We start from the raw sequence: 13,529 nt of genomic DNA on the forward strand, positions 1-13,529 counted from the left end.
GCAGCTGTAAGAGGTAGTTATCTTTCTTTACAGGGTAATTAGTCTGGTTTTCTCCAAGAAACTGTGTGTAAGACTTGAATAAGAACATCTTCTGTTACTAATACTACTACAGGTGTCCTTTTACAAATAAGTAGTGTAGGAGATGAGAGAGTAGCGCTTAACAGAATTCTGTGAAATGGTATCTTTTGCTGTGACTGTGTTGTCTGATGTTATTATCCCATATGTACAGTAGTGCTTGCTCAACTGATGAGAGGGTATCATAGAAATACTACTTTACCATCTTCCCTCCCTCAGACTTTAGCTGCTTCTCCCAAGTGCTTCCATTCCAGTGCTGGTGTAGGGAGTTCCCTCTTGCCCCTGCTTGCACCTCCAGTTGTGTCTTCCTAGCACTGTTCTGTATCCTATGGTAACCTAATGCAATTGGATGGGCTTGCATTTCAGAGATGGGAACCTTTTGGATTTTTTTTTAAACAATTATTTCATTGATCTAATGGGTATCACTTGTCTGCAAAGCTAAAGGAACAGCATACTTGAGTACAGATGTAGGAATAAGTGGCCAGAGAGACCAGCAGTTACAAGAGAAGAAAGATCAGTATTGCAAGGCACTGCTTTCTCTGCAAGAAATGAATGTTGTGAGATTCAGTAGGAAGATCCATATCCATTTATCTCAGACAACCTACAAGAGTCTTGTCTTGCTTTTTAACAAGGATTGTGCTAGGTTCCTCTCTACTGTTGGTTGCTGTAACACTTCTCCTCTGACCAGAGACTATAATCTTCCTGGTATTCTTCTCTTGGCTCTATAGAGTAAATGAATTTGGAAGGAAACTCTGGAGACCTAGTTCTCTCTTGAAGCAGCATCAACTGAAACAGATTGCTTAGGACCATATCCGGTTGAGTTTGGAATATCTCTAAGGATGGAGACTCCACAGCCTCTCTGAGTTACCCATTCCTATGTCTGACCACCTTCATCCAGTAACTCTTGCCTTTCTAGATTGCAGCTACCACACGTGCCAGTCATCTCATCACCTCTGCCTTGATGTAACTCCCAGTTCTTACCTGCTGGTGACTGCCACGGGCATCTCTAGCCACAAGCATAGTTTTCAGTCATCCTGCTTATACCTTTTCTGCATGCTTTCCCTTCTGTACCCTCTTATATGTCTGGTGACAGTATATTTGTGACAAGTTGTCACGATTGCCATTGTCCCTTCTAGGAACTGTCCTTCACAATCCTCTAAGCACTCCTTGCCCTTTTAGCTATTTTTAGGTCATATGATTCCCAAACTGATGGCTGCACAGATGCTGCTTGGGCTGTGAGAGGCAGGAGGAATTGGATCCTGGGATGGGGGTATTTTCTTTGAGTCACTACTTTGTGGCAGGTTTTTTGGTTTTTTTTTTAGTAACTCCAGGGTCAGTATATCTTGGCTTTGGTAGAAGGCAATGTGTTGGTTCAGTGAATTAAACCTGATTTGGTGTGGTGGTGGTGAACAAACAAAACCACAAGCAATTGTGTGCAATGCATGTTTTTGTTGCTGATTTACTTACTGCTTCTTTAACTCTTAACTAATGTTTATTAATATAACTTACAGTGAGATTTATTTTTTCATAAATATGCCTGTCTATAATATAATGTTGGTTTTTGACTGTCAGAAATTAAATCTAATGCTGTTTAATGGCTCTCTTCTTGTGGGGAAAATAACTCCAGTTTACTAATGAGATGCAGATGCTTCCAGTTTTCTGAAGTGAACTTGATGGTCTGCTCTGTGTCTTCGAGTGTAGTTTCTGGCATCTTTATAAACTCTCTGAAAGTCTTTGAAACAGTCTTTATCAAATGTTCGATGATGACTACATCTGCTGAAGAAATAACACTTGTCTAGATATCAGCAATTGCAGCTATTTGTCAGGAAGTAAATTAGTAGCCTTCTTGTGAGGACAGGGAGGATTTGAAAATACACAAGCCAGCTAAGAAAAGGGCACTGTAGGTCAGTAGAATGGAATTATCCGTGTTAGAATTTAGTCAGGGCAGTGGGCTTTTAACACTCTTGTTTTTATCAAGTGTTGCTTATTCAGTGTCTTTGTTTTCTACAATGTTTGAGAAATGACGCTTTTTCAATGTATTTATTAGCGGTTATTATGAATGTGATTCTAGGGTCACTTATCTTCCTGGTTGTGATTATGCTTAAATCATCAGTAAATTCAGGGTGGTGAGAGCTTGAACAGTCATCATGAGTTTTATTTTGGTTTCTGAATATACAGTATAAATATAATCATGGTCACCTAACTTTGAAAGCATTGTAGAATGTCTGGAAAAATACCGAACAGGTTTTTTTCAACATGCAGGCATATAATTAATATCCTTTGACTGCAAACTCAGTGTAACATCTCAATAACAGAGTGCTAATTTTTCATTACTTGTTGACTTCTAAATGTATTTTCATGTTTGGTTGGTTTGTTTTTTTTCTGTCCTTCCCTTGAAAAACACAAGCTAAGGTATTGCGAAGAGTGCTTACTAATCAAGCTACATGCTTGTGTTTTGTATTCATTTGCAGAGCTTCACGTGCAGCTTTAGGACAGGAGAAATAGTATGGCTGTATTAAGAATATGTCTTGTGCCCATGCATTTTCTTGATCTGCTCTAACATTGGGGTTTTTGAACTGTTTGTTATTTAGTTTGTCTTCCCTACTGAACTTTCAGTTTGACAGAAAATTTTGTCCATGTCATATACTTGGGACCTTGATAATGTGAGGTATTGTTTTAGCTACAGTGATCCTCTGGTGTTTCTCCCCCTCATCGTTCTGTCCTGTTTTTTGCTCCATGACTGCCTGGTTTTCATTTAGACTAATGTCTATTTTCTGTTAAACATCTCATTGAATGTTCTTTGCAAAGCTGAAGACTTTTTCCAAACTAAAACCAAACGTCCTAGAAAATAAAGTGCTGCTAGCTTTCTCTGCTGAATTCAGTACAGTAATTCCAAGTGCTTCTCCCTCCTCCAAGCAAATTAAAAATATGTAACTTGAATCTTAATTAAAAAAAAAGTCAATAGATCTAATACTCTCAGAGGACAAATTGTATTTAATTGTATTTTCAAGGAGTTAGTAGATTTGGCTATTTGTGGCTCAAATTTATTATTTAATTGGATGGAGTACTTATTGATAAGCAAGGAATCTTTCTTACTTTACTAACATATTCAGGATGGCTTTGTGCAACACTGGCACATCACATTTTAAACTAAGTTTGAATTAATGATTAAACAAATGCTGCTTTTACATCATGCAAAATCTTGTGTGGTCATGCAACTGATAGAACTATTTTGTGTTGCATGAAAAATGAAATGGTCTTCATGAGTCTAGATGATCCGGAGGACTAAGATTACGCTTGTTAGTGTTTGCCATTTCCTTTGTGCATACCTGATTTGTTCTCTTTATCTTCATGTAATCAGCAGCTATATCCATTGCCAGGATCTAATTGAACTTAATGAAGAAAGAGGTTCTGCTGTTAAGCTTCCGCATTCTCTGCTCTTTGTGCTGCTCACAGTGCTAAAAAGAGATGAGTTAACATAAACCTGAGTAGGCTGTTTAACCTTCTTTCTTTTCTGGAAATGTAGATGCAATAACATTTGCAGCTGAAAAGGCTCATTCGCAGTTTCTAATGTTTAAGGATGCAAATGAAGTATTTTGTCTTTTCTGTCGCCTGGAGGTGCTAAGCAAGGAAACAGAGAGAGGTTTCTAGGATTAGTTCCACAGATTTCTTTTATCATGTAAAAATCAAGGATGGTTTCAATGCCATGAAGTAAAGAAAAGCAATATGGAAACCATCCAGGGAAAATTCTCAAGTTTCTCCCTAAATTTTCTGGGTATTTTTTACTCCTGATATAGTCAAATACTTAAGCTTTTTGCAGCATACCAGGGCTAAGTTCCTGTGCATTTGGGTGGTGTGTGTGTGATGTTTCATAGATGGTGAAGCAATTAATCATTAACAGTGGCATGTCATGCAAACTCCTGTATGTTCAAATTTTATATTTTATAGTTGAGAAATGCTTCTAAAATTCAATATTGAATTTAGGTTCTGGACAGACAAATATATAGATCATCTAAACCGTTTAATTGTTTCGAAGTTAAATTATCAAGTTTGGATCTGATCAGCAAGCTGAAGTTCTAAGTGAAAACTTTTAAGTGTAGAGCCACAGAGGTGGTACTTGTTCTCAGTCTCTTGTGCTTTGAGTCCTTGGAAAAAGCTGCTTCTGTGCTTCTTTCACCTGCTAAGATATGACCTGGAACGATTTTTTCCACTTAGAAGTTATAATATACACTATGAAATGTTTGGTGAATGAGAGTGTTTAATTTTGAAATGCAGAATTAAATCCCTTCAAGTACATTTATTCTTTGTACATATAATCTATGATAGTACGAGTTCACAATTTGTGTCTTTATAAGGAAGATGTCTACAGATCAGCCTGATCCTTTTTTTGACTTTGTAAACTTATCACTTCTGTGGAATTAAAGGGTAGATGACTTTAAAGTTTATTTAAAAGCTATTTTCCATGCAGCATTTGTGCTCAAGGTGATGCTGAGCATCTAATTTTATTCTGGTCATTCCCTGGTGTTTATGCAGGAGGTCCTGCACCTCTTCTGAGGTGCACACTTTTTTGGAACAGTGAAGTTAAGTAGCCTTAGCTTGTGTTTACACTGGTTCAGCAACTGTGCTTTTTGTTTAAGCTGAGTTTTAGAGTAATCTAACAGAGTTCTCTCTTCCCACCTCCAGCATTTGAATATACATATACTGCATTAAAAAAACCCCATAAATATGCCTATATATATATATATATATGATATATAGCTATATGCTGTTCCTGCATTCTATTCCCAGCCTGCTTCAGAGAAAGCATGTTTGGGGCTTGGATAAGGCCTGTTTGCATTTGGTCTATCAGAAGTTTCTGGTTGTACTGGTAGCTGATGAATGGGTTTTCGTGGCTCTACATAGTTTAAACTATACTTTGGAGACCAGTATTAACAGATTCACACCAGGGTTAAATGAATCAGTTAATATTTCTTAGAGTGATGGTTTAAAGGGAATTTATTAACACATCTCCCTCCCCATGCCAAAGGTTAAACATGGAAACTGGTATCTGTGTTGGTTCATTTCCAAGAAAATGAGTGTATTCTAGTTTTCATGTTTTTTTTGGTATTGCTGCTCATCAGTTTTCTTAAGGTAGTGATTTTGAAAATGCTTTAGTGTTCTTTAAACTCAGTTTTAAGAAGTGAGACAAACTTCTTGCTGCTGTGTTCAATTTTAGGTAAGGCTTTTTTATTCTGCTAGCTTTTTCTTTTCAAAAGAAACACTTGCAATGTATTACTTTCTCTTACAGTATGTACTCCTGTTTGAGACAACCAGTACAGATATTTAAAATGGCACAGTAGTGTCACATAGCTTGTGTGGTGAGTTCTGACCTCTAAATTGCTGTGTATTTTGGACCCAAGTAACAGTTTTGATTTTGAAGTAGAATTTGGAACAAGCCATGAGGTCTGACAGTCTGGGAAGCACAGTTCTTTGTCACCACCTACTTCCTCTAGCAAGGTTCATTGGGCACTGTCACTTTTCCAATTGTCAATTTACATTTTGCTTTCGAGGCTAGTTGCTGTCCCAGTCTACCTGCCTGCTGCTTCTAGAACTCAAGGTGACTGTAATAATCTATCTTCTTCCAAAGCTCTCAAACAAAACAAAAGGCAAACCTCCAGAAGTAACTACAGTAGCCAAAGGCAGGTATAGTCAGAGAACAGTTGGCTACAGCTCTTCCCCTTCTAGCATATCTATCCATTGGTTTACACCACATACTGTATTCACTCTGTTGTAAGCCTGTACAGAAGGTTGTAATTTGCTTTTGTTCAGCATGGCTCCTTTTGTAAAAATACTTGTTCTAATGAAGGATGCTATTGTACAGTTAGTATTGTCTTTCCTTTCATGTGTGTATATTCTGAAGATCCTTTGTCTTCACAAGTTCTGCTTATTTCATTCTAACCAAGACTGAAGGAACTGTTTTTCACTGACCTGCTGCAGAGTTACTACTTTTGGTGATCCATGGCAATACCTAGGCTTTAAGTAACAAGCTTTTTCCAGCTTAAAATAAGTGTACATAGAATGAAATTTTCTATTTCTTGGTACTAAATTTGCAGGTTGATGCCTGGACAGATCATTGAGCACTCCTGCATATGTTCTGAATTGTAAGCCTTCAGGATAGCAGTAACAGGGCCCAGGCACTTGAATTGATTAGGTTGTTTCTGTGCATCTAGTGGAAAGCTTCAGGGTGTTCTTCCATGTCCACCACATCCTATTGTAGAGCATTTATCAGTTCAGTATTTCCTAGGTTATTGAGTGGATGCATCATATTATGTATTCTTATAGTATATTTCCTTGGGGGATTCCTTCCTAGTGTTGAATGGACAGTTCCTGTATTGTGAAGTGATTTGTTATGTCCCCATCTTTTTCAACAGATGTCAGTATGCCTGCTGTTTTTTTTCTTCCTGGTGTCTTGTCTGAATCTTGCCTGTCTTTGAATGTTTCATCTGGATTTTTCTGTTCTGCTTGTTTTTTTTCTAGGTTGTTTATACTTCTCTTGGACCTTCCTTTTGCTGCCCGCTCTGCTTTTCAGCCCTGTATTCAGCCCATGTGTCTTAGAGGCTTTTTAGCCAGCTGACTGTTTCAGTCATCCTTGAACTGTGCTGCTTGTCTGCTCTGCTTTGTATGTGGCTGCAGGCAGCTGTACTACAGGTTTGTGTCCTTCTGGTGAGCTATGAGCTGTAGATGGGAAATTATATTTGTGGAAGATTCTAATTTTTCTGGAACACTGTGATTACCGGACTACTTGTGCTTATTCCTTTCCCCTTTGGGTCTGCCTCCTTCACTGGTTATGTGTCAAAGGGGCAGTACAGTGGTGAGAGAATTCATCAACTGCATGTAGGTATTTCATGGAAACCTTTTCCATATTTTCCAGTGAAGAAGACTTGTGGGTTAAGACACAAAACCCCTTGAAAACCAGACCTATGATAAAGTCTCTACTGGAGTTCTTATTTGTGGACCTTCCTTCCTAATCTTATTCACCAATAAATTCTTGAGTAAGTGTGGTGACTTGTTACTCACACTTGCTGATCTTGCTGTTACCTCACTGACAGAATCTTTCTTCGGCTTTTCTTCTGCCCTCGGGTTGTTCTGCTACTTGACACCACATGTCAAAGAGTTGTTTCAAGCAGTGACTTTGATGCTTCAGACTTCAACTGTGCTGCAGTTCATACAGTGCTCGTCAGAGAAGCATCATGTTTGATTTTAAAATTAACCTTAAAACAGTAATGCAGATATGAACACAATACGGCAGCGTGCAGCCCCCTGTGCACCTGAGAGATTGAGAATGTGTCTTCCCCCAAAAGAGCGTTCTTGTTCCCAGTTGCATGCACCAGCAGCTCATGTGGTCCTTCCTTCAAGTGCCCATTAAGCTTCTTTCTGTTTAGCTCATTGCATCTCAGGAAAATGATGGAAAGCACTCTAAAAAATAGACCATTGTCTGCCATGTTGGTCATCTAGGTCAACTGAGGAGTGTTAAAGCCTGCCATTAAAGAAGGGGGATACCCAACCAGCAGGTCTGGGGTTAAGCCCTTTCCTCCTGACTGAATTACTGTTACTGTCTTCCATAAGTATCACTCTGAGTTTGGATAATCTTGAAAACATCAAATGTAAGTCTGAGTTTGAGAACCTGTGATTCAATGGCACTGTGTAACAGATTGTTTGGGTTCTCCTGTAAATTTCATGAATTTGTTTAAAAACAGTTCTGTGTTTACATAGGAAAGCTTATTTTCAATAAGGTAGAGCAGCTGCATTTGCTCTTGAGATCTCTATCCTCTCATCCATTTCTTCGTCAGAAATGGGAAACATTTTCCTATATTAGCCATTTCAGGTACCAGGGAAGGAACAAGCAAAAAGTCTGCATTATTACCACTGCTTCTGTGTGGTATATTCTGTGGATAATTATGGGAGCACTTGCACCTGGAAGCAGCTGGGCACTTGGAGTGTATTTTGCCACATCAGCATGCTGTGAATGGAAAAATCCCCTCACTGAATGATTCTGAAAGAGAAAACCTAAGATTCTTGAGAGTCATGTTTTTGTACATGGCATACCTCCTTGTTGGTTGAAGCTGTTCCTGTTAAGCTGGTGTCACATGCAGATTCAAATATCTTGGCTCAAATGAAGACACCAAAAAGTGTGTTTAATTGTCCATTACTAACATAGTAAAAGACAGAGGATAAATTTCAATATCACGTGTTTTGTTTAAAGCTGGATTGGAGCTGTTCAGTCATTTCCTGCAGCTTTTGGAGGCCTGGCAGTGAGATGACTGGTTTGCCACAGATTCATAAGCCTACAGAAGAGTGTATGTTGCCAAGGGAGCTAGTGTGTATAAAAGTTTATTATGCAGTTTTCCCTCCTATCTTTAGTTCTGTTTGTGCTGTCACTGAGTCTGGATCCACTGCTGACTGTATAATGCAGTAGTTGTGAATATCTGCATTCATAATTTCAGGGAGGAGGTGCAAAGGAATCTCCTCTTCTAGAATCAGTCTCTTCAATTACCTCAGGTCCACAAGAGTTTGTCAGATGGGCAGGTCCTTTCCAGATGTTGGGAATATGGTGATTTACACTAACATAGGTCTGTTTGGCCCACTCTGTTCCCAGAGCAGTCAGATGTGTTTGACAGACTGTGAAGGTAACAAATAGCTCAATCATGAACTTCTCAGATGGGTTTTCCAAATTTTGCCTTGACTTGTCGTACTTTGCCATTTAGTTTTTGCTATATTATGAGTCCCACATTTCCTGAGGGTAGAATAAGGCTTTTGTCAGGCCTAAAAAAAAACCAAAAGGGAGGGAGCATGAACTGCTCACAATTCTTCTTACATGACAATTACACGTATTGCTACTGCTTTCAAAAATACAGGGGGTTTGGGGAAAATTCAGTATCTACTACTTAAGGCAACTAAAAATTAACTTTCTTTTATATTCCTTGTTGTTTGCCTGTACCTTTGACTGTGCAAAGTAGAGCAGTGATACGCAGGTATCACAGACATGTTTCTAAAGAAAATGCTGGTGCATGTTTATGGTGAAACTTTATATGTTCCCTCCAGCTGGATAATTAGTCTTCAAGGCTGAAATATGCTTATGAATATGTCGAGTAACAGAACTTTTGGAAGAGCTTGTTTGATATGCAGTGTGTAAGCTTGTGTATGTACAGCAGAGTTTCTAGTATTTGCTGTGACACTAACAAGTCTGTCTGTGGACAGACTGTTATCAGACACTAGAAGTTTTTCTGGTACAGTTTCACCACTTCTGTGTGTTTGATAAACTAAGGATGCTAATGGTGAAGTGCTGGTAAATCTCTGTGGGAGCTGAAGATGTTTCCACCACATTCTTTCTTGTGGTCTATTTTTTGCTTTTTCAGTATTGGGCAGTAGAGTTTTGAACAGATCGTTTACTACATTATGTGATGGTTGGTGGTGAAGAAGGCGGGATGCTTTTCTGGTGATGAACTGAGAAGCTTTGGCAGAGGGCTTGAGCAACCATCTTTGAGTTAAATTGACTTAAATTATTGTAGCAAGACTTTCAAGAGTTTGTTCAGTAGTACCTTGAGCTGACAAAGTCTTCTTTTGTGTGCTTATCTAAAGTTAGTTGCAAGTCATGTCAGGCAATGCACATTTCTTCTGTGTAAGAGATGGTTAGACATACTGGCTGGAAACCAGTGGAACTCCTTTGGTTTGATGACTTATTTTTGATTTATGGATGTTGCAGCATGCAGAGTGATGTGGTTTTAGGTGTCCTGTGATATCACATTGAGTTAAACTATTTTGTTTCAGGTTTTGTTGCTGAAAAGTAGTTGGCAGTGGTAACTGCCCAAATTGACTAACCATATCAGGGAATAGCTGGTGGTGCTAAGCTGTTGCTTGTTCACCATGTGTAAGGTACAAAGGTTCAAAGTAGTTAAAGCCGACAGGTGCATGTCTAGACAAGTGCAGTTTGTAAATTCTGGGTTATGAAAAGTATACATTAAAAAAAGACAAAGATGCACGTTGCACCAGGTTATATTTGCATTAGAGTAATGTGAATCTGCCACATATCGCCTGGTACCTAATTTTTGATAAGTAGCATTGGCTGTATCCATGTGGAATATTACAGCTCTATAGGATTCATGTAAAAAATATAATGGATGCAAAGATTAATTTCTTGAAATGGCCTGGAGCATTCCTTCATGAATCTCTCCTGAGTGGTGCTGTTCTCTTCTTATCCAGCTACCTGTTTGGACAGGAGCAGGGAATGGACCAGGTACTTGGAAAGTCCATGCCACAGGCCAGTGAGATGAGACAGTAAGTCAAGCACGATGTCCCCTATGTGCCTTTTGCTGGAAAGGTGTGTGCTTGCTGATGTCATGAATGCAATTTCGATCCCCTCCAGTGACCCCCAGTTGGAATGAAGGTTTATTTTCTATCAGAACAAAGTCAGAGGAGAGAGAGAAATACTGTGAGAGTACGGAAATAGACTACAAGATAGAAGTCTTGGATGGTCTGTTAAGGCAGCAAAAGTTCTGGGCCCACTATCTTGACCTCTGGTGAGTCCATGTTTTTAGTGGTAGACTTTGAGAAGAAAGTGAGGAGAGGAAGCAATACATAATGGAGTTTAAAGTGGTATTGATCAGGATGTAAATGCCAGTGTTGTGGCAGAAACTGTAGATACAAGATGTTTCCAGGTAAGGAGTGATACAAGAGGGACAATGTAATCTCCAGTTGTTAAGTATGTAAATGAACCTTTTCTACACAGCTTTTTGAGATTGGAATACAGTCTGATGACAGAAGAGAACTCTGCCTTATCTTCAGGTGTATGCAGGTGCCTGTTTGCAACTCCCTTGTTAAGAGAGGATGAAGTATCAGTTTTCAGGCTAAAATCTGTTTTTTTCTGAAAAAGTCAGATCCAAACTTTGTGCCACAATGGTTTCATGTGTCAACTCTTTGCTTCTTTAAAAAGTAAATTTCTTGTAGTGCCAAAGGATTTGAACACTAAGTAATTATAGATCTGCATCCTTGTTTTGGTCCTCCTTTCTCTTCCTTCCTCCTATTGCACTCTTCCCAGCTTGGTAAGGCATCCATTAATCAAATCAGTATTACTGAGTTGCTGAGCTAAGAAGCTGAATGTAGTAGAGAAGAGTTGGGCTGAGATGAAACCTCAGCTGGTTCATTGTGAATTGAAGCTAACAATCCTTTGTAGCAGAACTGATGCTCTGCATTTGGTTTGGGTGTCTTTGCACTGAGCTTCCTGGTGTGTCTGTAATGCTTATCTGATCTTTTCTCTATTTCTAGCACCCTGTTAGCTAGGATGATGAGAACTTGCCTGCTCAGAGCTTCTGCTGTTATACTCTTCATGCTAAGAAGCTGCTGACAGTGAAAGTGATGACTCCCAAGCATGTTGGGATCTCTCAGGTCTTGTAAGATCATGAATAGAAGGATGTTGTTCCCCAACTTTAAAAAACAGCATCACCTCCTAAGGGCACAGGAGCAGACAATTCCCAAGTGTCAGAAGTCAAGCAGACAAGGCAGAAGGTTGGCTTGGCTGAGCAGGGATCTTGTCTTAGAAATAACGCAAAAAAGGAACGTGTATGCCCAGGGGAAGCAAGATCAAGTGACATGGGAAGAATTCAGAGATGCTGCTTGCCACTGTAGGGAGAAAATTCATGCGGCCAAAGCTCAACTGGAGTTGAAGCTGCCAGAAATGTGAGTGGCAATAAAAAGAGCTTTTTCAAATACATTAATGGCAATAGGCAGTATAGAAATATCATTGTCCTCTTACAGATGGTCACCTCACAAACAGGGTCAGAGACAAGGCAGAGGTGTTTAACACTTTCCTTGCCTGTCTTCAACACGGATGAAGGACCAAGGGGGTCTCAGTGCCCTCAGCTGGAGGATCGTGACTGTGAGAATGACCAACTCCCAGTCAACCCTGAAACTGTGTGGGATCTGCTGTTTCAGCTGGATCCCTACAAATCTATGGGGAATGATGTGATTTGTCCCCGAATCTTCAAAGAGCTGCTGATGTCATTGCAAAACTGCTCTCGATGATTTTTGAGCAGTCTTGGGAATCTGGAGAAGGTCCCAGCTGACTGGAAGCTGGTGAACGTTGTCCTGATCTTCAAGAAGGGCAAGAAGGAGGACCCTGGAAACTACAGGCCTGTCAGTCTCACTTCTTATGAGGCACTTACTTACCTGGTAAAGTTATGGAGCAGATTATTTTGGGAAGTATTGAAAAACACCTGAAAGACAACACAGTCATTGGTCAGAGCCAGCATGGCTTCATGAGAAGGAAGTCCTGCTTATGCAACCTGATTTCCTTTTATGACCACCTAGCTGATCAAGGGAAGGAAGCTAGTTGATATAATCTTTTTGGATTTCAGTAAAGCTTTTGATACTTTCTCTCACAGGATCCATCTGGATAAACAGATCATGTGATGGGTGTGCAGATGGCTCATGGATGGAGCACAGAGGGTAATAGTGAATGGGGTAACATCAGACTGGTGACCTGTCACCAGTTCCACAGGGCTCTGTCTTAGGCCCTGTGCTCTTCAACATCTTCATAAATGACTGGGACACAGGACTGGAAGGGATACTAAGCAAGTTTTCAGATGACACAAAACTGGGAGGAGCTGTTGACTCCCTTGAAGGCAGGGAGGCCCTGCAGATGGACCTGGACAAATTAGAGGACTGGGCAATCACCAACCATATGAAGTTCAACAAGGGAAAGTGCCGGATTCTGCACCTGGGATGGGGCAACCCCGGATGTACAGACAGGCTGGGAAATGAGGTGCTGAAAAGCAGTGCCATGGAAAGGGACCTGGGGGTCCTGGTTGATGGGAAGTTGAATGTGAGTCAGCAGTGCCCTGGCAGCCAGGAGGGCCAACCGTGTCCTGGGGTGCATCAGGCAAAGCATCACCAGCCAGTCGAGGGAGGGGATTGTTCTACTCTGCTCTGCACTGGTGCAGCCTCACCTTGAATATTGTGTGCAGTTTTGGGCACTGAAATATAAGAAAGATATACAGCTCTTAGAGAGTGTCTAAAGGAGGGCAATGAAGATGGTGAAGGGCCTTGAGGGGAAGCCGTGTGAGGAGTGGCTGAGGTCATTTGGTCTGTTGAGCCTGGAGGAGATGGAGGGGAGACCTCATTGCAGTTAGAATTTCCTTGTGAGGGGAAGAGGAGGGGCAGGTACTGATCTCTTCTCTGTGGTGACCAGTGACATGACCCAAGGGAGCAGCCTGAAGTTGTGTCAGGGGAGGTTTAAGTTGGATATTAGAAAAATGTTCTTCACCCGGAGGGTGGTTGGGCACTGGAACGGGCTCCCCAGGGAAGTGTCACAGCACCAAGCCTGACAGAGTTCGAGGTGTTTGGATGATCCTCTCAGACAGATGGTGTGACTCTTGGGGATGTTCCTGTGCAGGGCTAAGGGTTGGACTCAATGATCCTTG

At 40.4% G+C, this 13,529-nt stretch overlaps 1 protein-coding gene across 2 annotated transcripts in view; it reads left to right on the top strand.

Moving 5' to 3' along the window:
• Positions 1-6,696: 6,696 nt before the first annotated feature.
• Positions 6,697-13,529, top strand: part of LOC113993001 (propionyl-CoA carboxylase alpha chain, mitochondrial) — a 211,046-nt gene continuing 204,213 nt past the window's right edge. The window contains exon 1 of one of the 2 annotated variants that reach the window (XM_039389393.1): positions 6,697-6,762. In XM_039389393.1, the coding sequence (XP_039245327.1) occupies positions 6,736-6,762 (27 nt within the window). In that variant the 5' untranslated portion in view covers positions 6,697-6,735. Of the gene's footprint in view, positions 6,763-10,368; positions 10,390-13,529 lie in introns of those variants that run through there. The other variant, XM_039389398.1, reaches the window with a different exon arrangement.

Source organism: Pipra filicauda, unplaced genomic scaffold (assembly GCF_003945595.2).
Source record: "Pipra filicauda isolate LSUMZ 115617 unplaced genomic scaffold, ASM394559v2 scaffold125_size2111803_pilon, whole genome shotgun sequence".
NCBI lineage: Eukaryota > Metazoa > Chordata > Aves > Passeriformes > Pipridae > Pipra > Pipra filicauda.